Here is a 23,269-nt window from a genome sequence, read left to right as displayed (position 1 = left end):
TGGATCGACATATACAAGATTTATTAGTCAGCAGTTAACAATCAGAGATTTTTGTTTAATCTCTGGTCGTCTTAGCTTCGGGGACAAGCAGGCAGAGGGAAGAGAGTTTACTTCATCTCATTCCTGACCTCCAGTTAATTTATGGAACAGATCTTCGTCCAGTGTTTCATTCTGGTCTTTGGAGCGGGTTGACAAGAAGATGTAGCCCCCAATATACTCATGGATGATTTTGCAGTCTGCGCTCAGACACATGAAAGCGATAGAGACATTCTGATCAAACTCGATTGCAACCTAAAGAAAATATATATGGCAAAATTAGGAACAGAGATAAGCTGCATCTGGGAAAAAAGAGCAAGTGTGAAGCACAGCTGGACCACAAGTACTGTGATAGTACCTGTCTCTGCTAACCAAGATTTCTGGCTCTGCTGGATGTTGAGGGTGTTTGGCTGCTTGCTTCTCAATTTTCTGCTATGGCAGGGCCCTCTTGTGGCCACATTTTTTTTGCTTGTTGAGGCAGGCAACAAACCCATGCTTTTAACTAGGTTTTTTTCTAATGATGTATAAAGTGAACACTGAGAAGACCAGGAATGGCACTCCTGACTCGTCCTACACTTAACCGATAATGTTTAATACTGTTCACTGTTATGTGCTGACCTTAAATCTGCTTTTAGGGTCCAGGTTTTGATTTCCAGCTACTGTCAAGTTCTGAACCTCACCAAACTGGGGATAATTGCTAACCATGGATTCTGCCTTTTTTGGGAGGGATTTAAAGCAAATCCAACAGCTTTACCCAGAATTACAGGCTCTGGCACAGGCACAGGCAGGAGAGTATTAGGGATTGTATCTGATCTCTCGTGGCTCCTGCAGATGGATGTGACAAACTGTGTAAGCAGGAATTGTTTCCAGGCTGCTTGAATTTCCATCAGATCACACTAGTTTCACCCCAGAAGTCTACAGTTTACAGAGCTGGCTCCAAGCTTTCAAACCCAAACTCTCCAGTGGACTGCTGGGCAACAGCTGGCGGCGCTGAGCAGCCTTCATTGGGGTCAGGAGCACCCCGGTATACATCACCCAACGGAGCTTCTTCCTCAGGACCACATACTGACACAGAGGAGCTTGCACCCTGGCCTTGTAATCCCCATGTGGGATCTGAAAGGCAAACTGGGTTCCTGTATCCTCAGTCTGTAATAAAGACTGAATCACCACAACTTGGAGGAGGATGATGCATGAGCTAGACCACACAGAGGGTTAAAATGAGATTTTTACGGTGACAGAGCAGTAAACATAATGGGTTGGAATTTACCTTTGAGTCTCTGTATTTCACCCCATGAAAATCAAGGGCAACTTATAAAGAATAAGCTTGGTAGGAACCTTTTAAAGCAGAGATCTTTTAGTTTCTGAATTTTGACTACAGACTCCATTAAGGAAAATTTTAGACAGCTTATTTAATAACATGTCACAACACATTCAAAATCTTTTCACTCTGAGGTTTAAAAAGATTTTCTGAAAGCATCTTCCAGTGTCTGAAATGTAATGACTGAATGCAGAGAGCTGTTCCAGCTTTACCTGGCGTATTTCCCAGTTCACATTCCACTGCTTCATGTTGGAGAACCTCCATGTTGTGATAGGATCTCCTGTGGCTATATCTATTCGTATCAGCCTGTTATAGGACACCCCAAGCACATCATCCTTTTTGCTTCCTTTAAACCTGAAAAAAAAACCCCAAACCTTTGAGCAGACCTGGTTTGCAATGATTTCCGTCGAGAGAAACACACACCTACCCTCCTCCGAAAGTGCAAAAAACGTGGGAAAAGCCACAATGGCCTGGGGTTGAGGAGAGCTTGGACCCTTTGTTAGAACAGTATTTGTTACAAAGCAAAAATGTGGGCTGGTGAACCCTGGTATATGATGGAAAATAATCAGGCAGGCAGATCTGGCTGAAATCTTTCCAATTCATTGTTTTCTGACAAAAAATTATTGTTCTGCCAAAACGTATGAAATTGATTATATTTTTACTGGAAAAATGTCAATGATAATTTTCCTTGCTTCATTTCACTAATGTTGAAACGTGTTCTTCTAGTTATATTCACCTAAATTCTATACGCATATCAAAATAGATTTATTATGTATCAGCACTAACTTATCAAAACAACTGTTAGCAATGTATGCATGTTTCTGAGTATAAATCACATTACAGAAATATTGAGACATTTTAACATTTCAACTTTCTTCTGATTAGAGATGAAAAATAAATACAAAAGTATCAGAACTTTTGGGGGACAGAAATTTCTGAGTTGGGAATAGCTAGGAAGAAACTTACTCTGGTAAAGAAATTACCTTCCTCTACCTTCATGATGAAAGCTGGAAGAAATCTCAGTATTTTTGATCCTGTTTCTGAACCTTCTCTCGTTAGATGAAGCTGGTCCTTAGGGAAAGATTGTGACCCGGACCACAGTTTGTGCCTTACTTAATGTCCCCACTGAGATATTGCCCCTCAGTTTGCAGAAATTCACCACAAGATGTTTTGCTTATGCTACAGAATGCAGTTTAGGTGCTGGGTGGGTTGGTCTGTTTAACAGAATTAACGGTGACAGATGGGACAAAACACCTGTATCTAGGTTAGTAAATAGTGACAGGGAACATTCCTGGGCACTGAACTCCTGTTCGGTTCAATTGCTAGAAGAGTCCCAGGCAGAATTCTGGCTGCAACCAAGCAGCTCTTTCTCAAATGACTCCCAGGTACGGCGCAGGAGCTGGAACATCCAAGGACCAACATGATCTGGTAGTTCACGTGAGGCTACTGGGTTTTGGGAAGCCAGGGAGTTTCAGAGTACAGATGTGGGCTGTTCTATGCCAGCTGGACTCTGTGCCAGAGAACGGTTCCCAGCTGCTTCAATTTATACCACAGAGGATTCCTAAGTAGCCCTGGAAGAGGTGTTAAGCACAAACTAAGGAAGATGCCTCCGAGTATAGTTGTGTCAGTACTTTTCACTTTTTTTGGTGTTTTGTCAAGGAGAAAGAATGCAGGTCACCACGCATACTCAAGGTAAGCGTCCAGGGAAACTGCTGTGAACGCAACAGGACCTTCCTTGTGCTGACTGCTTTTCCAGAGTCACCTAAAGAAGGGATCATGTTTTCTGTTTTCTTAGTGAAATGCCAAATTATGCTCAGCAAAAAGCATTTTATAATAAAATCTGATCCAATTTATCATAAAATTTATTATAAAATCTGATCCAAAATCCAAAAAATCTCATCGTCTAATCTAATCAATCCAGTGAGCAAGAGTTGGGGTGAACAAATCTGTTGCAAACCTGTGAACACCAATAAGACACGCATTTTTTACGTTTTAGTGAGTTTATGTCAATAAAAGTTTAATCCTAGTGGTATGTTCCTTCAGGCAAGACGCAACAGGTCTGTGTGAAGGCAAACATAACGGAGAGTCTCACTCCAGGAGTGGAGCTACTGAGTGCTACTGCTGTAGAAAAAAACAGCAGTATGGAAGTTACAAGAATTCAAAAAGGTCCGAGGGGGAAAAAATAAGAGAATGTTTCCAGAACAGGGAGTCAAAGAACTTCCTGCAAATCACTGAGCGTGAACACGTGATGGCAGCCTGACATCGCTGTAATGCTGTGATTACCTGACAATGTAGTAGGATAAGCCAAACTCAGGGAGGGACTGCCATGCTTGAATAAAACGCAGCTTGGCCTCCACCAGGGTCATCTGGGAGACATTTTGGTGGGCTTCCAGAATACGAGCAGCCAACTGGGAAACACAGGAAAAGAGAAAGGTTTCAGTTGACTGGAGAACAAAAATACCCTTGCTTTCACTAAATCAAACCTCATTAGCTCTGATGCCATGTTCAGACGCTTAGTCGTCACCGCTCGTGCAGCTGTACTGCAGAGAGCCCCTGGGGACAGATCCTGAGCTGCAGGGGCAGAGCAGCACAGCAACGTGTCAGGTCTGGGTTTGTGCTGTGCTGGGTCTCGCTCCAGAATACTGCTCTGGAGACTGGCCTGAGCACCGGTAGGCTGAATTCTTTCGCAGCCAAAGCGGGGGACAAGGAATTAGGTGGAGAGGAAGGAGAGGCACCCAGGCCAAGAGGACGGGAAGACACTTGTTTAAGATGCAGACAATAACTTCCTGCCCTTAAAAACCTTCCTTTCTTATTCTGAAGAGACTTTTGGGGACAGCGTTATCAGGAGGAGAAGATGCTGCGTGACTCAGGAGGTGGTGTGGATGTAGGAGGAGTACTTGGGAGAAGTGCTGAGAGACCTGTCCCTGTGTTCAGTTTAAAGAAAAGACCTCTTGCAAAGGGACAAATGAGTTTTGCAAGATGATTCTACTGCATGGTTTCCAAATGCTGCTTTGATCCAGCCTCATCCTCTCACTGGAACCACCCATGCCCAACCATCAAGCCATGCTCCTACCTGCTTGGACTTGTATTTTCTGGTATAACGTAGCGAGACAAAGCATTCTGGTTTCATATCTATGCTTTCTGGGTCAGAGACAGCCTGGGGAGACATAGTCCAGTTCTTCATCTTTAGAAATGAAAGGATCTTGTGGACCTCAGGATGATAAGAGCTATCGGCCATCGTTTTGCCTTTTGAGGCTAAAACGCAAGCAGCCATCCACCGAGCATATTGAGTCTCCTGCAACAAAGACAATTGTTTGGTATGTTTGGACAAAACATTTAGGAAGATGGCTACTGCTCACGCACTGTGTGGTAAAACCACTCTGGAGTTATTCTGCTGAATTTGGGTGGATGTGTAGTTACCCTGGTACTGTTGTTCTTCCCTGATTGGGCTAGTTCCACTTACAGACTGCCTTTGCAGAATAGTTAGGTTTTACATTTTCAAAGAAATCCAGTACTCTGGAATAGAACGTCTTGGAAATTTTACTGCATGACTATTTTCCACCTAATGAACGTTTTTGCATCATTTGGATTGATACTTTTCAATACAAGTGAAATAAACTGATATGGAAAACTAATGTAAGATCCTTATCACGCTACCCTCATCTGAATGGGGAGAGTTCTAATTAAGAAAAAGAAGGGAACAAAACCCAAACTTCAGTCCTCTGAAAACACTGGAACAAAATATTGTAACCTCTTTTTACTTCTTTGATAGTTTGCTCTTTTTTCTTCCCAGCAGCTTTACTTGGAAACCGACTATAAACACAGAATTATTGTCCTTTTGTCTCCTCAACCATTAAGTATTTGTTAGACCACCACATCATTCTTAAATTTCACTAAACATGTAGATAATAAATCCTCTGCAGCATCCTTTCTATACAAATGCTAGAACAGGGCAATGGGTCTTCTAGACAATCTGCCAAGAAACCCGGAATATAAGCTTTCCCTTATTACTCACGTTATCACATCTTAAATACATTTCGTTCATGCCATCAGCAACAGGAATTAGTAATTTGATTCCAAACTTCTTCGCTGCAACATTTACATCTGGTACAATCTCACATCCTAGATCACAGAGAACCAGAAAGCAATGGATTTGTTTAATTAATACATCACTAAGTAAGTACTGATTAATACTAAAGAATGGTGCTTAATGATTGTTTTCCTTTGAGATCAAGGGCCAAGACTTTCGAAGCTTAGGCCTAATGAAAGGTTTCTGTTCTAGTTCACTGCCAGGTCTGGCTTGCCAGGGTGATGAATGCTCTGAGCTCAAAGAGCATGTTCGTTAGTCTGAAAGAGAAAGGATGCAAGTGCTCTCAAAACCTCAGCCTGATCTTAGGAAATGCTCAACACTTAAAATGGGCCGCCAAGGCTGTGGGCTACTTGGTGCGGTTCCAGCCACCCTGGCTGGTTTTACCAGGCCTTTATCTGAGGATTTATTACTGAGGATATGCAGACTGGTATGCAAAGCCATTTGCTCACAGGGGTCAATCTTCTTTCTATTTCAAAATTTCTTCTAGGCTGAATCCTGGCTCCCTGATGCTGAACAAATGATGGCCCTGCAGGAGCAGATGTAGGTGGAGGCTTTATATGGTGCTGGTGCTTGCTGTGGGTGCACCTGGGGTCTCTCCTGCAAGAGAAACTGGCTGGAGCCATGGAAATCCCCATGCATGAACCAAACAAGGCCCAGAGAAGGTCTTGGAGCTGTCCCTCCACAGCAGTATATATAGATGCAACCTACAGCATTCTTCTCCACTGTGTCATCCATAATCCCCTCGTAGCTACCAGTGTGCGTTTGCCCAGGACAGAGGTGAGTACTACCATTGAACACAGAGTGAAAATATTTGGAAATAAAAGTGTCACACAGATCACATTCTCTATCTGACTCATCTTGAAGTGAATTCAGCAATACATGGCATTTTACAAGCCAGGTCCAGATAATCTTGGTTTGGGCTAAGCTACTGAATCCTTTTTGTTTAGGCCTCTTCTGCAGATTGCTCAGGAGTCTCAGTAACTGAAGAAGTTTTAAGACTAAATGCTACTGTGCTTGCCTTCCTGAGTCTTGCAGGGATTTCTTGATTTATTCAGTTCATGAATGCAACTGAAAAAGCAAAGGAAAAGAAAATTCCTACCTTTTAGGTTTATCTTCTCAATAGGTTCTCCCTGTGCGGATTCCTTGTTTTTAAAATAAGATACTGAAGTGTCTTTAAAGACAAACCAATATGGCTTGATAGCTTTGAGTGACAGCTTCCTGGGCCTAAAAGAAAAAAAAAATCCCATTTGTTTATTGTGAAATGTACCAATTACTATGTCACTCACAAATATTACTATTTGTAATAAATGTAATACTGTAAATAAACCAGTAAATACTGTTTGTCACAAATATTACAAATTGCTTTGAGGTCATACACGTGGCTTCAGTTGAGTTACTCCTACTTGTGTCAATGAGGGGGGTGGTAAACACCTGGAACCAACGCTGTACCCAAGTTATCCCAGGTATGGATGTGATTTTTACCCCAGATTCTAGCTGAATCCCATCTATGATTTTTCTTGGGTTTTCTTCTTTCTCTTCTATGTGCTTGTTTTTTACTTTCTTCAGTTCCTAATCAAAGCCATTCACTTCTAACAGACTAGTTCTGCTTTTTACATGGACTCACTAACGCTCATGTAACCCGCTAGTCTGTTAAAACTAGCTTCAGTTAAAAATTAGCTTCAGTTTTTCATAGCTGCTTATCTACAAGATTTACACCCATAAAACTAACTTGTACTCATTAAATTGTAAGGAAATAGAGACCATCTTTTTGGCTTTATCTGGGTAGTATCTAACAGAAAAAAATTCTATTCCTTCACTAAGTTTGTAGAGGTTCCATAGCACTCCAAGAAAGGGTAATAGTTTAAACCATCTCCTTCCACTAGGGTAGTGTTACTCCAGCTCCTCACACATGTATAAAAATGAGGATTGTATCTAAATTATTTTACTTAATTTCAATACTTTGCAAATGCAAACTGATTTCTTTCATGGAGTAAATTTAAAAATACCTACTTTGGAATTGAGAATGAACTGATAGATAGTAATGGTCAAACACAACTGTTGTGCCAGCTCCACCTCTCTCCAGCAAGAGATAAAAATCATAATTAATTCTACTAAGAATACACTAACAAAGCCACAGGGCTCGGGGGGAGGCAGGGAAATAAAATCCCAGGTTCAGTATATTTCAGGAGAGAAAACCACAGGTATTAGCACTATTTTAGTGGAGAAATAATTCACAACCTGCTACAAAGCTCAACAATGAAGTTAAAAAGAAGGAAAAAGAAAAAACCCATAAATTCCACCGTCTTTTTACTACATCCCTTTAAACCTAAGATGATGGTACAAAGAGTATACAGCTAGCTGCAAACCAGTGATTTATGATACCCACTCTTGCCTCCTCCAGAGCCTTTCTAGAAATCCTGGTTTAGAATTCTTTCTATAAAATGGCGATTTTTATGTTTAGATTAAAAAAGTAACTTGGATTTTCAAAGCTGCGAAATATTTTGGCTTTTAATTTTCCAATACAGTGACATTCTTCAAAAATAAGGGACTGTAATTTTTTCAGACTAACAAAATTATTTTTCCAGAAAAAAAAAAGTTGCTGAAAACTTTTTTGAAAGCTTGTTGCTGTTGTTGTTTTTGAAAAAATATTGTAATTCTCCACAATATTGTCACCCACCTGAAAGTAGTATTTACAGGTATGCTAATGTGGTGCATATTGTGAATGAATGTGAATAAAAATTCACTATATAAGAGAGTCAGGAGTATGACAAGCAGAGCTTTGCGTTTAGGTTTACAATTAGGCAAAGAATTATAGTAACAAAACGTTGTTGTTCCTTTAAAGAAACGTTTTACACCTTACCTAGTTTCTACAATGTTTTAGGTTTAGTAAGTGATTTGTCATGTACATAGGAAATTTTTCATGATGAAAAATAACCGCCGAATGCTTTTAAAAGCAAACAGCTCCACTGCTGGGGAAAAATAAACAATCCATTGTTAGAGGTGAGTAACTGACGGAACTTAAAAGGCTTAAATTCTCTTTCATCTTAAGCCACCTTGGAAAAAAATAATTAACAATTCTTAACAGTTAACAACAGTTAAAAATTTTCAGGTGCAGTTTTCACTTCACTGGCTAGAAATATGAGTTGTCAACATAATGAATCTGATAAATATTTGTGCAATATAAAACTTTATCTTTCTAAAACACGAAGACTGTTTTGTGAGAAAAGGCATTACAGATATGAGGTCACTGCAGGCATTTAAATAACCCATGAATCAAGATATTGCTGTGGGATCACAGAAACTCATTTTGATACTCGAAAGAAATAGACACCATGTTTGGTTAGAAAGGGGTAATTTGTTTGTTTCTTTTGTTTAAAAAAAATAAATAAATCCCCAGGGTTGCTTTCAGAGGTTCTCATCAGGGAGAGCTGAAAGTTTTTTTCTAGTTTTTCATTGGCAAAAACCAGTAAAATGTGACTGAAAACAAAACTGTAGACTCTTTTGTTTATAGAGATGATGATTGATGAGCACTAGGAAATGTAAAGAGCCTGGTCTTTTAATAAGCATAAGTATAGCTGCCCCAGCACCCCAAGAGCTAGAAAGATTTCCTGAGAATCTTGCTCAGAAGGAGCGAGAGAAAGATTTGAAGAGGATGATGTTAGGCTAGTTAGACCTATCTGGTATATTTGTTAATTTATAACTGTAGGATCTACTGTTAGATTAGAATGAAAAACTCAAAGAGATTTCTTGTATGGTTAAGCTTTTTGGTTTGTAGGTTTTATCATTAGTTTTAATAACTCACCTAACTAGCCTGAGATTATCAGCAAGTTTCGGGATGTCTGTGATGTCCTCCTATCAGGAATAATTAGGAATAATTTTAGTACAACGCACTTTGTAATTGTCTGTTAACTCTGTTAAAAAATTAGGAACCAGGTAGGCTCACCAGAGTCAATGCATTTGACACAGTGAAAGAAATTCTGGGATCTGAAAGGACATACCAAAATGTTACTTGCGTTTCCACCTTCCAGTGTCACTTCTAGATTAGAAAGTGCAGCTTCTACTTCATCTACTTCTGATTCACAGGTGAAATCTTGTGCCTCTGATGATAATGATAACTTGCTTACATGATACTAAAATAAAACGTCAGTATCAAATAGTCAGTACATCATTTGGCAACACACAATCACAGCATATGAAAACAGGCCATTTGGTCTTCTGGGTCTTGGACAACGTGTGGCAGCACGGAACCAGGTATGTCCGCTGTGATCCCAGTGCAATTACTGAGAACAGTTTCCTATTTTAATTGCCAGTGTCTGTATTCCTTTGCTGTATAATCGTCCCTGTTCTGTGAGGCTGACTCAGTGCTCACATTTGCATCCCCAGTACTGTCAGCGCTAAGTGCCATCCATACCAGGTGGAAACTTGGCAGCAAGGTGCCGCGGTGTTCCGCAGTGGCAGGCTGTGAATATTTTGGCAGCTCCGTTTACATTTTAAAGGAAGGAATTTATTATTAATAACATTTGTGCCTTATTACCTACAGTCAGGGACTAAGCCACTCTAGGTTATGTTAAATTTCTACATGCTCCACAGCGTCCCCATCTTCACATTGTGCTATAGCTTTTTTTCAGTCTGTTGTGAATGTATGAATTTGTGTTTTAGAGAAATTTTCAGGAAGCATATGTGAGAGGATGGTAGCTGGTATGGGAAGCAACCCTTCACAGTAATCTCCTTCAGAATAGGCTGGTATCAAAGTTACATCCTGGGTATGGTTTGCTTTAGAACATGTTAGTCAATGGTTCCATAACAGTATGTGTCAGTTTGAATAATGGTGTGCTGCTACTGAATTTATTTGGTTTAGTTGATGGATGCTGCTTAATGTTTCTCACTCAAATAGCAGATCCCCAATCCAAGCAGAGCTATCAGCCTGGGCTCTATCCTAGTCTTGTCCTAGCTTGTGCCTGCTTCTCGAGAAAACAGGTTTCGCAACTTGGATCAAGTACGTGCCTGTAGTGCGGCGAAGATCAGCATTTCTTCCTCTGTGCAGTCAATTTCTTCTAACAGGATGGCCCAACGGGCTTGTTCATATATTTGGTTTATTCGCACTGCATCATACTGTAGCAAAAAATAACAACATTGGTCATTAATGACCATCAAGATACAGATTCATGATCACCTGCAGCTGATCTAACATTAGGCTGAAGCCATAAAGGTTGTTTCCTTCCTCCTGCCACCTCTGCCCTGCTGTATGTTCCTGTCCTTCGCTTGTACTAGCTCATGTGATTGTGCGTAGGGTCACGGTGGCTTGCTGATCCAACAAAAAATTAATCAGAAGTCCTTGGCCAAAGCAGAAGAGGAGATTAAGACATCCTCTTTTGTGGTAGGAGGCCTTGGACTGGCTTAATCGAAATGTGAAACCACACTATGAGAGTGAAAATAACGTGACAGGGCTGATATGAATGTGATATTCAACAGCTTTGTACTGCCAAAAGACAGAAACTCTTATTCCTCACTTCCCCTCTTCTGCTCTTGGCTGTTTCAGTTCTGGCTCTAATCTTTGCACTGGCCTGACGTTTGTCAGATCCTGCTGTGAACCACTTTAATTTCTTATTATCTACTTGGTTAGTAAGCTGAAGTGACTCGCAGGAATATTCAAGGCCCAGAGCTGGTGAAAAGCAGGTGATGGGAGGGTAAACCTTGGCGAGTGACCTCTCCCAGTAGTGGTCAGCTATTTAGTTGCCTGAAGCAGTTTCAGGTTATTTCATCCTATGGCTCAATGGCTGGCTGGGGCAAAGAAGGGAAATATTTGGGCTGCTGAAGTTGAGACACGTACTTGAATTTTAGTGGGGATGGCATTTCACCCCAAAACATGCCACCTGAACTAGAAAGCGCCCTTCTGTTTAACTGTTTATGCCCAGAACAAAAGTTTTACAGAAAATAATGTGAAGGCCAAATCCTCTAAAATTCACATTCGAACTCTTGTTGAATTACACTGGTCAGTGACTGTGCTTTAATTTTACAAAATGTATACCCAAGCTGTAAAACCACTGGCTTAACACAACGACCATGACTGACTTTTTGTGGAAATAAAGGCAAACGAGAAGCAACTTGAGAAAAACATTTAAGTGATTTTTGAAGACTTAAGTCTTGTTTTCAAATGGGACTTAAAACACTTTTGCTGAACTTTCCAAAGGTATTTAATCACTGAAACAAATTTAAATGCCTGAGGGCTTCAGCCCAGAAAAGCTGAGTATTCAGTGAAGGGCAGTGGAACATAAATGTCATTTTTAGCTCCATTTTCAAAAACAGGGCTTATACCTCTCCATCATTTAGGATATTGTTAGTTTAGTCTTCCCCTTAATTTTTCTTGTTAAAAGAGAGGCAGAAAGTAAAGCAGCCCCTCTGGAAATCTGGATACTGTTTCTGGTGCTCTCCAGATCTCATCTTTATTCTTAAGATCTTATTTCAGGTGAGAAACAGTGATTCAGTGTCCAGAGGGGAAAAGTGCAGCCTTAGCTGAGGGGAAAATGTTGAATTTGATCCCTGACAGGCCTGTAACAAATCCTAGCTAAAATTCAGTATCCTTGTGCTACAGCTCCTTGACATGAAAGCAGGCAAACAATGAATAGCAATAAAAACAAAGCTCTTACTTTTGGATTCAAATCAAAGAAAGTGTAATATTTAAAGCGTAAAAGAAGTTGATCGTCCTCCAGAATGCCTTGTTCCATTAGTGATCGAGATGAATCTAGCCAGCTGCGGAAGAAAACAACCCACAGATTCATCTGTACAGGAAAAACTATCACACCTGCAGAGCTCCAATGTAATTGTGAAACAAAAGTGGGAACAAACAGCTCTGATTCCTGCAAGTCTGGGGAAAATTCACGTAACTCAAGAAGGTGGAATGTTCACATGGATTTCCAGCTTTCATTGTATAAACACAGTACCTACAGTCTTCCTATTTTTTTCTCCAGCGCTATTCAAAACATCAGGAGTAGATGCCAGAAACTGAGCAGCAACTAGTTGTGGGGTGACCTACACCGGTGAGATTCTTCTTGATCTCCAGAAATGGGAGATTCATTTAAGCCAGGGCAAAAGTGTGCCTGTAATATTCAGAACTCCCGCTTTTCATTTCAGTATTTGCTGTTTTGTAATTCTAGCCACTCCTGTCCTCCGGTGAAATCCAATGAAAATATCCAAGTCACTGTTAAATGCTCCACAGATCTAAAAATGACAATCCGTATTTTAATGCTAGAGAGACAATCCTCTCAAACACTTGCACCACTACACCCCTTAGTGCTTTGTATTCTTCCGTGGTGTACAATAAGCAATGTTTGCTCATGCATAATTCAGTAAGTCACCTATTTGTAATGCATCAGAGCTTTATTGAATTTATCCGCGTGTGTATTTCCACTGTCCGTTTAAAGCCTTTAGAGTCTGCTATCCAAACTATCCCTTTAGCTGTGCCCACAATGCTAAACTGGATTTAGCTTCCTCTAACAACAGAATTTAGTCCAGAGCCTGCACAATTCCATCATTCATCACTTTAAAACAAAATTGCCTAACCAAGAATGCTGAATAAGGAAAAAAGATTAAAAAGTATTTCTGAAACCAAACCTACATCAAATCATGTTTTTAATATCAATATAGCCATATATCAGGTTTGTTTTCAAATTCTGCTTTACACTTAAAAAGCTGGATTAATGCTAAGCCTTGTCAAGCCCGGTAACAAAGATCTCCAAGAGAGGCATCTTACCCTGCGTTGAGTTTGGCTTTGTCAGCTAAAGTCCGAGGCTGGTACATCTCTGCTAACGTTTCTGGAGAACAGATGGGATGACTGAAGGCGAGGATGCTGCAGTTCTGCTCAGTCAAGGGACTGTCGCTGAACCAAGTAATTGTAGAAGAGGCTGGTGTCCCACTGATGGGATCGTAAACGGGTGTCATGGTTTTACTATATAAACCTGGGCTTCCTGCAAGTTAAGAGAGTAATGTATGATTCCAGGGAAAACTGCCTTCAGACTTAGGCAGGCTACCACTTTCCATCGTAAAAAACTAACCCTTTTCTTTCAAGACAGTCTCCTATCTCTGCTGTTTACAGCAGGCCTCATCCTTTCCCAGGTGAAGTGACCTCAGGGACAGAAGTGCTCTTTCCTGTTCTGTGAGATATCTCAGTTGTGTCGGAGGTAGGAAACACATTACTTTCAAGCTTTTATTTCTCATTTCCCTTGCAGGTTGCCAAACTTGTTGAATATTTTAAGAGCGGTCTCACATTTTCAAAGAGCAGCAGCACATCTTGTGTGCAGGGCCATGGCTGATCACCTGTTTTCTGGTATGGCCTTTTCTCATATCAACGGAAAGGGAAACATTTAAAAAGACAACAGAAAAATATTGATATATTGGAGATTTCAGCAACTTCTTGAAGTCACTAATTTCAGGCCCACTGTGTCTCTCTGACTACCATCCTACATTAAACTGGCCTCCCTGGTTTTAATTGTGTAACAAAGAATTTCTTCCTCTTTTGACTTTCAGTCAGAAGAATAAAATCATATTGATTTTTCATTACCTGATAATCCAGAACTCACTGGAGAGTTGCACAGGTTTAAAATATCTTCTGTAACTGGTTCTTTGCTGTTCTTGTCTTTTTTCTTTTTCTTTTTGAGTGTGTCTTCTGACTGCTTTAACAAAGAGAGTTCTTCTGACCGTCTGATATCTACAATGGCAATTTGGGAAGTGAACCAAGATGAAACATTTGAAACTTAGCAAATTAAATCCAAAAAAAGCCCATGGTTGGCAATAGCATCGGGGAAGCACCATGTTGCAATCTAAATTTTATTTTTAGCAGGTCGAAAGCAGTGTCCGTGGAAAATCCAGTAATTCAATAACAAGGCCAAAGACTTTGGGCTGTGAGAGTGAGTTTTGACAGGGCTTTTGTAGGAAGCAGAACTGCCTTTTAGAACACCAGGGAAACACTCTTTCTCCCTAATGGCTCTGCAATCACCTTTGAGCATAATAACCTCAATGAAGTGGCTGACTTACGAACAAGCAAGAGCAGAAATGGAACCACTGTATTTGCAGTTCGTGTCTTTTATTATTCCCTGTATTTCACATACAAGATTCTGTCTTGCCTATACACTATTCCCAACACACTACTGATTCAGAGGTGTATTGCCAGTTGCAAACCTGACACTTCTGTTTCTGAAAAACACTTTTATCCCAGGGTAAGCAAAGACATTTTTGACAGTATTGACTCATGAGAAAAGTTAGAGGGTTCCTTACTGGCTCAGTCTGGAAGAAAAATGTGAGTAGAAATATTTTATTTGGCCAAATGTCAGTTGAACAATTATGGCATCATTTTATCACGGCTGATAAGTATAATAAAAACATACTATACCTTTCACAATCCACTGCTACACGATGAGATTGAAAGCTGCATTGTGGTTAATATGAGGTAGTAAATTCCTTCTGAAGATGAACGTGTTAATGGGCTAAGCTTTGAAGATCTAAATTAAAATGAGGATTTTAATCCCCATTTTACCCTAAAACAAAGGGATTCTGAAGACTGTTTGCAGATTCGACTTATTCCTGTTGCTCACAGGCACACAGGTCTGGCATGCTCCAAAATCTCATCTATTTGGGGGTGCTCCATTGTTGGAAAGAGTAGAGACTCGGGACTCAGTGCTGCAACGCATTCACAGGCTTGTGTGGGGTAGTTTGGTATGCCCTGACCTGAAGAGGTTTGAGCATATAAAAGGTTTGAACATTTAAAACATGCTCCCTCTGAAGCAAATACATATAACTAACAGGCCAAGTTGAATATCATTAATTCTAGTGAAAATAGGTGTTAAAGCAGTTGACACCCACAAAATTGCCTATGGTGAAGGCTCGTGTGGGAGATTGATAAGCTCAAGCTTTTAGTCAATGGCATAGAATAAGCGGGGCTGAGTCCCGCTCATGGAGGACAAAGATCCCTACAAAACCATCAACAGGACTTTGACTATCCAGTACTCCTGAAGCTCATGGGACACATTTCTGACACTGTTTGCATCAGTGATCACAAAGACTGAGAACTATCAACATGCACTGGATACTAAAAATCAAAAAATCTGTCTTTTGATCTCGGGTCAAGTCTATGATATTTCTCCTTGAGCTAAACAGTTTTGTGAGTAAGGACTTCACATCAAAACAAAGTCACCTAATAAAATGCTCCAACTTAGTTGCCAGAGGGGATTTAGCTTTACTTACTGAGAATTTTGCAGATGTCACTGACAGCTTTGAATACCATAGAAGAGAAGCTGACTTTCAGTCTCACAGTCTTCATGTTTGGCAAGCGAAGCCGCAGCATTTTGTGCTGAGTAGTAAAGAACAGCTTAGCATCTGCCTGCACCCCGCATTTATCAAGCGTCCAGTGGGTTTTCAGAAGCCAACATTTTTTTTGCTCCCACCAAAGAGCATAGTCTGACCAATCTCGTGATATTTCTAGGAAAATACAAAATGGTTATTAATAAACTACAGAGCAAGTGTACAAAAAACTTGGTTTGGAAACAGTGCTCTGCAAATGGGAGAATTTATTTACATTAAAGCAGCAACTACAGTTCCTGAGACCTAGACCCTATTTACTGAATACTTGTGGCAGTCGCTGGGACCTAAGTTTGTTCTCCCTGAAGAGTTAACCTTGGTGATGACTGCGGCACTGCCTTCATCTTGCAGATATCCACAGGGAAAGTGCATCTCCTGAATCTGGTGCTACACGTGCTCCAATGCTGCTTGGATTGTGCTGGGATACGGACTAGTAACAAGGGTACCCACTTTGCAACTTGAAAATCCTCCCACAAAACTTTGTGTGTACCCAGACGGGCACAAGTTCTTCCACAATCTCCTGGGAAGCGCCGCTGAACAGCTCATCTCTATCGTGTTAAGAACAGCAGTGAGTCCCTCGAAGCTCTGGTGACACACAGCTAAGGGCTGTTCTCAGCTCTCCTCTTTAGACCTACAAGGATGTTCACCCAAGTGCAGCCCACTTAGGACAACTTTACAGTGGCAACATTCTTTGAATAATCAAGGAGAAGAATTATTATTTTGGGAATGAACCCTGTGACAATCAGGAAAGAGTTAACAAGCTCTCTAACAAGTAAGGTGACCTGCTCTACTGCACAGAATGTAGAAAACTTGTAAGAGAAGTAGAAACTTGTAAGGGAGGTAGAATGGGCATGATGTGATATGGCACAGTTAAATCTTTTATTATCTTGTGCAGGAGGGCAGGCTGGTGGGACTGACCAGGGACTGACGAGGGTTGCCTACAAAAACTTCTCAGAGAAGTCAGGCCTGCCAAGAATTGACTGTCTTGTTGCACTAATAGGAACTTGCCTGTGTTTTGCTTAAGTAAAGAATGTTTGTGTATTTTGTACTTAGAAAATACACAGATAAAGTAAGGCTTGCTGAATCAAGAACAGATATAGGACTTTTTTTAAGAGTTTTGGAGGGGGAGAACAGGGGCTATTCTCTGATTACTCTTGAGCAGTAAGCTATCGTGGCCTGAAAGGTGTCAAAACCTTAACTAAATTGACATGAGCAGCACATGCATAAGGAAAGAGATAAAGCATTGCTGCTCGCAGTTCCATGGGGAATTCCAAGATTAGATGACTTCCCAGATGTCAATGATATGTAGTAGCAGGTAAAGTTTCTGTGTGATCTTAGTCAAGTTGTTTCAGTCTTCTGCATCATTTGTCATTCCTCCTTATCAGCTCGGCCAGGTAGAGGCTATTCCTCAGCATGTTTATAACGCAGTAGAGCCCTATCCTATTTTGGAGTTTCTTGGTAAAAATTGTGTCCCAAGAGAGCTGCTGACATGAATTGCTTTGTTACACATGTCCTTTAAATATTATTCAATATAAAAAGGTTTTTGCACTAGTTGAGTACTAGTTATAAAAATACTGTGAAAAATTATTCTTCTGACCCAGTGAGAACTCTGGCTACCATTGGTTTGCTGGCTGAATTGTGTGTGTAACTATGCAGAGAAGTTGGTAAGAATGTATCACAGATTTGCTGTCTGCTTTAATGCTAGAAAGAGATTCCTTGATAAAAATCACTATCTCCAAGCAGAGCTTTTCCATCACAAAGGGTGTTTGTGTAAAAATCTACTGAATGTGAGCCTTTAGGAAAGAATAGCTTGTGCATCTCCCTTTGATTTCCTTCAAAACTCGTGTCTGAAAACCAGACCTTTCACTTGGCAGTAAGAATTTTGAAAGTATTAAGTTGCCGATTTTAAATTTCTTGACGCTATTTTGCTGAAGGGTTTTGTTAGAGTTCAGTTTTTCTCTTCTTGTTTGTCTGAAGTCAAGCTATGTAAAAAAGTTTCAAGGAGTCCAATTATATTTGTCTAACTGGAAGACAAAAACAAAGTAAAGTTTTGTTTGTGATAGCATTGGGGCTTTAGTCACAGACAGGGAGGGGTTCTGGCCACATAAAAACCCTGAGTCTGCAGCACCTACATGCTCAGTGTACCGTTACAAAGAAGTAAGTGAGGTGGTGCCATTTCAAAATGCACAGGAGCCTCTTTTGGCAGAGGGAAAGCTGCATGTATTATTTTAATAACACTGTGTAAATTAAACAGGTCTTTACTCACTGATTTGTTCTACTAATTTCAGCATCACTCCTCCAATATGAAGGTCCCCTGTGACCCGTAGTAAAAATTCCTTTTGTACCTCTTCATGCTGATGATCAACTGTCACCACGAGCTCCCAGGAGTGAGACCCATATTCACTTGATGAAATCATTTTGGAAAGGTCTATGTAAGCTCTACAAAAACAAACCAAACAAACAAACAAGGATATTTTCCCTCCATTCTCTGAAACAAATGCATTTCTCCATAGTCTCAAAATACTTCCATGCTGCCAAGACTTCACAGTGGCCTTGGCGGGAACTTCAGATGTGTTATCTTGTTACCTCTGATCTAGACTCTGCTCTCGTGATTACTTTTGCAAGATAGGCATGTGAGGTTTTTGTCTTTATTCTGATTTTGCCCCCCCCCCCCCCCCCAACTCAAGCATCTCCAGATGGGTTGAGATAGTGCAGTTTTACCCCCCACTATACAGTGCTAATCTGCCAGTCTGGCCACCGGACAGCCTGCAGTTGTGGGTGGGATCTCTTTTGGCAATCTGTCTGGTGAACAAAGGAATTTCATTGACTTGTACGCTTAGGGCTGTAATTTTCACTGCAAATGAAAGTTTACACTTGCAGTCCTGCCAGCTTGGTCCCATGGGACCAAAACCAGAAAGTAGTTTTACCTATTTGGGTAGATGTGAGGGGAGACAACTAACTTTAATGGCTCTCTGCCAGCAATATCCAGGCACGTAACTGCAGTTTCTGCTGCCTGTCTGCTTGGACAGAGATGGAGGCATGTATCCTGCCTCAGCAGGGTGAATCGTCTGAGATCCCACCAGGCTCCTGCCAGGACAGGTAAACAGTAATCATGCCAAGCCAAACTAGACAAGATGCTCAAAGCAGAAGCTTTGGTTATCATCAGCAGAGTTCTGCTAATTACCGAAGACAGAGCTTGTAGGTACAAGGTGACTGATGCCACAGCAAGGATTTGTGGTATTTAACCAGTGAGAGAAGTTACCAGATTAGCACCCAGTGTCCTCTCAGACTGAACGCTAAGAAACAAGCCTTTGTAGCTGAATCTTAGGCAGTGAAGTGGATGAATTCCATTTATTGCCGACTTTCAGCAATACCTGAGAACCCAAGTCAAAGAGACTCTGGTAAAGGTGCTGCATGCAGACTGCTTCTAACATAAAAAATAACTAAGAGTTGTTTATGAAGGAGGCTAGAGGGGATGTAACAACATCAACAGGCTTTTGTGGATCTTTTTAAAAAGAAGTATTCAGTAATTTAAAACCTTTAGCCTAAAAGTTAGGTCAAAACCAGAAAAATCAAGGACAGTTGTCACAGGTGAGGAGTGAGAGAAGCAATGACCTTTTCTAGGTCTGACTGCAAGACAAGATCAGACTAGCTTAGGTCACGCTACTGTAAAATTAAGCTAAAGGTTAAATATAGCATGCCTGGGAACAGGGTGAAAATTTAAGTTCACCTATTTACCCGATTTATAATATCAAAGCTTTATGTTACCGACTAGATAATAAAAGAGGGTTTTAGTGCCAAAAGATACTACTCCAGGGCAGAGCCCAGTTCAATGTTCATTCTGAGGTTCCCTTCCAGAGGCAAAGGAGGCTCTTGCACCCAAACAGCCAGCCTGTTACAGCTTAATCTTCCCCAGACTTTCAGGTGTTATTCATGTTTCTTAACACCTTACAGTTGAAGAATTTCAACAGGAAGACTTTTGATATTTTGTTACATTACATATCATGCAGTATTTGTATTATGGAGTACAACATAAATCAAAGTCATCTATCTGTTCCAGGGCAGTTCTTTTAAAATCTCTTCTCAGAACACTAAAGTTGTAGGCTTGGTTCCCTGAACTCCTTTGGGCCTAGGCAATGCCTGGTGTCAACCCTCCTGATATAAAATTTGGTATCAAAGGAATAATAGAAATGTGGTGGTAATGACAAATTCTGCTAATAAGAAAAAGTGATTCCAAAGGTAAAGGCAATGCAAATGTATCTCTTAAAGATTAGATTGATTCCCCCCCCTAAATGAATGACAATATAAATGAAACAATCTGTCGAGCTCAAAACCATCCTTTCAGGGGAAAATCACATTACCAAGGAGTTTCACTAGATCAGTGCTGGGAGTCTGCCCTGAAATTCTAAAATCATGATGACTTATAGACAGCCTTAACTCAGAAAACTGCAACTTTATAATCGTATGACTCCAAAAGGCTAATTTACAGGAACAGGAATTTATACTCCAAGAGGCTGCTTTACAGGAACAAATGGTACTGTTAATTAGGTTCTTGGATGTGCCAGCCTACACCTTTTCACCAAACAGTTACTAAACCAACAAGGGTTGATACTTCTCCAAGAAGTTTGCTTGTTTTGCCTTGGTAAATAAAGACATTGTGCTGGACTCTGGAAACCACTATGGCTCTCCTGCCTCCAGGATAGAGCTTGAATTTTGAATTTGTGCTGCTCTGTGCTACGTGGATTTACTAGCTTAGGTTTGTGTTAGACCAGGGTGTACCCAGTGGAGGTCCTGAAGGCAAAACGTCCAAGACACAGCTCCTGAGATGGTCTGCCGGGCAGATGAGGCTTTCAGCACAAGGGCAGTGCAAGGTGTAGAGAACAGTTATCATTGCAAAACAGGAATCCTGACTTTAGAAAAGTCAAAATGCCACCAGTCATGCTCCCAAGCATCAATAACAGCTTTTAAAAAGAAAGAAATCTACAGCTGGCCTAAGCATGAGAACTATGTGATTTCATTTCAGGAACACAGGTATGAAATCTGGCAGAGGAACTACATTTTTGCCTACCTGTAGTCCACTATAAGCCAGTATTGTTACAGAAAAGCAGCAGTCTCATCTGCCCTCTTGTGCCAGCAAAAACATCTGGGAGCTGATCTGGATTTTTTTTTTTTCCCCTTTTTAAATTTGGTTTAGCTTCCCAGTCTAATTCTGCATACAAACGTTTGTGCTGACACGGGTGAAAATGAGCAGCCCAAGGGGTGGGTGAAACTCTTCCTTTCATTCATGCTGGCTTGCAAAAACCATGGCCTCAGTACAGCTAATCCTGGCACTCCATCATTCCCTAAAGCTGCTCTCGTCCCCACTTCCTCTTCAAACCAGGAGGTTTCAGTTTGATGGTAAGAAAACACAAACACTAGTAAATCTATAAGAGTACGAAGCACAAACAAAGCCTAGCCTCGAAAAAGGGGCAAGCTAAGCAACAAGGACAATGATTGCGTATTTAAACCCCGGCGAAGCCAAACTGCCAGGGCAGGCTGTGCAAGCTCCATGGCTTAAACCCTTCAGATCAAGACTGGATCTGCTGCAGGAACGCACCCCAATTCCTGGGCTCTTCCTGGGTTGCAGCTGTATGGCCTGGCACAGGGAGATCAAAAAGGCCAGAAACGTGTCTCCAGGCTACTGCTGACTCTAGTCAGTGTTTCTACAGAGCATTTTAGCCAAGACAGCAATAAAAAAAAAGCAGCAATTTCTCTACAGATTAAGCTCTCCACAAATTTTAGCCCTTTACAGCCCTGAACTTCAAACTTTGTGTGGAAATACAGGAGGGTGTTACTCGTACTAGAGCGGGAAAAGGCACATTTTAAGGTCGAGGGGAAAACCAGACGATGGTGTTTCCCTGCGTATTTCTAAGACAGGTAGTGCCCCGGCATGTTTCAGGCGGTGAGTGCGGGGGGACACAAGGGGTAAAGAGGCACAGCTCGAGGGCAGAACAGGCCTCTGAGGAAGTGCCGGGCGGCCGCCGCTGGAGCGACCCCGGGGAGGAGGCTCCCCACAGCGCACCGGGATCGGGTCAAACCGCCGTTCTTACAAGCGCTCGAAAATAATAATAATAAAAAAAAAATGAAGGTAAAATAAAATAAAAAGAATCTGGCTGCCCGGCATGCCTCCTCCGGCCCCCCCGCGGGTCCCCGCAGGCAGAGCGCACCGCGCCGTGAGGGGGGCCCACACGTTCCCGCCCCGCTCGCGGCCACCAGCCCTTCCCGCCCTCGCTCGCGCGCGCGCTCGCTCGCTCGCTCACTTGCGGTCTCCGATGGCAGCGCCGTCCCTCACCTCCCGCTCCCTTCGCCTCCACCTGGCGTCTGAGAGACGGGCCGGGGAAGGGAGGAGCGGCTACCCCGAGGTAGGCGGCCCTTCCCTTCCCTCCGCCCCGCTCAGCGGGCGCGGCCGGGCGGGCAGGTAGGGGGAAGCCGGCGGCCGCTGAGGGGAGCGGCCGCTGAGGGGGCGGCCGCTGAGGGAAGGGCGGCTGAGGGAATGGTCGCTGAGGGGGCGGCCGCTGAGGGAACTGCCGTCGTTCTCCGCGGTTTTGGCGAGGTTGGGTAACTCGCCACAGGCGTCTGCTCGCCGTAGCGCCCACCTCAGAGCCGGGGCTGTTTGTGCGGCCGGAGCAGGCGGTGAAAAGGTCTTTCTGGTGAAGGCTGCCGGGGGAAGTTGATAGCTCAAGAACAAAGAGTGACAAAGCTGTAGCTGAAATACTTCCATATCTCCCTTTCAGGAAGTGAGAACTGGTGCAAAGATACCAGAAATAGGATTGAAAAGTTAATATTTAACTTTAGGGTAAGTTTGAAACGTCTGTGAGTCTACTTTAAGGCTGATGAGTCTTTGAAAAGGTAGCTAGGTAGATATAAGCCGATGTGGTGACTGCGGCGAAAAGGTTACCTCCTCCTGTCCTGAAAGCCTTCCTGTCTGGTGTTGGATTTTGGGTGTGAAACCCATGAAAGTGACAGTGAAACACCCACTGGAGCCATGCTCAGGTGTGCTGTAGCAAGGAGGGCTTGGTGGGGGCCTCCACCTCATTTATATTTAACTGAAACGACGTAACTCTGAGGCCATGAAGCCATATTGGGTGTACAAGGGGTTGTTGCTTTTAGGCTCTAATTGTTGAGAGATTTGAGACTAGTCGGGGAAAATAACCTCAGTTCTGAGGGTGCAGTGCCAAAGAATAGAAAGGCATATTTGTGATGTAAGGATGCGTTACGATGTGCAGAATAAAAGTGGGTTGAATTGACTGGTGCTGGGCAAGTTCTTCTCCAAGAGGCAGATTCCCACAGAAAGCCTTTCTTGCCTTAAACTTTTGACTTGCTTTGGTGATAGAGTGACTAGATAAAACACAGTGGAGAAAAAAAAACCCAAAACCTGACAACAGGAAAGAAAAATAGAAAAAATAAAGGAAAAAGTTCTTTCAGATTAAACCCAT

The 23,269-nt window shown here is 41.9% G+C and overlaps 1 protein-coding gene across 2 annotated transcripts; it reads right to left on the bottom strand.

The window, feature by feature from the left end:
* Nucleotides 1-22,230, bottom strand: FERMT1 (FERM domain containing kindlin 1). 2 transcript variants are annotated; one of them, XM_074864435.1, is made up of 15 exons: nt 22,094-22,230; nt 18,061-18,233; nt 15,681-15,914; nt 14,002-14,148; nt 13,195-13,408; nt 12,092-12,194; nt 10,449-10,556; nt 9,443-9,574; nt 9,247-9,296; nt 6,544-6,668; nt 5,370-5,476; nt 4,428-4,649; nt 3,638-3,762; nt 1,567-1,708; nt 1-291 (listed from the first exon to the last, which is right to left on the bottom strand). In XM_074864435.1, exons 2-15 carry the CDS (start codon nt 18,209-18,211, stop codon nt 118-120), a joined length of 2,034 nt encoding a protein of 677 aa, XP_074720536.1. In that variant the 5' UTR covers nt 18,212-18,233; nt 22,094-22,230; the 3' UTR covers nt 1-117. The 2 variants fall into 2 exon arrangements, with proteins under 2 accessions (XP_074720536.1, XP_074720537.1); XM_074864436.1 differs by having other exon boundaries at nt 18,140-18,233.
* Nucleotides 22,231-23,269: the final 1,039 nt, after the last annotated feature.

Source organism: Strix uralensis, chromosome 3 (assembly GCF_047716275.1).
Source record: "Strix uralensis isolate ZFMK-TIS-50842 chromosome 3, bStrUra1, whole genome shotgun sequence".
In the NCBI taxonomy this organism is placed as follows: Eukaryota; Metazoa; Chordata; class Aves; order Strigiformes; family Strigidae; genus Strix; species Strix uralensis.
This window is presented reverse-complemented; position numbering and strand designations above follow the sequence as displayed.

Excerpts from the sequence above, each read along its gene's own strand:
- FERMT1 (XM_074864435.1), bottom strand. The coding sequence starts at position 18,211 with ATGATTTCATCAAGTGAATATGGGTCTCACTCCTGGGAGCTCGTGGTG. Across the intron at positions 9,297-9,442 it reads GAAACGCAAGTAACATTTTG|GAGGACATCACAGACATCCC; the intron begins GTATGTCCTTTC and ends TATTCCTGATAG. Across the intron at positions 6,669-9,246 it reads GATAATCTCAGGCTAGTTAG|GCCCAGGAAGCTGTCACTCA; the intron begins GTGAGTTATTAA and ends TTTTTCTTTTAG.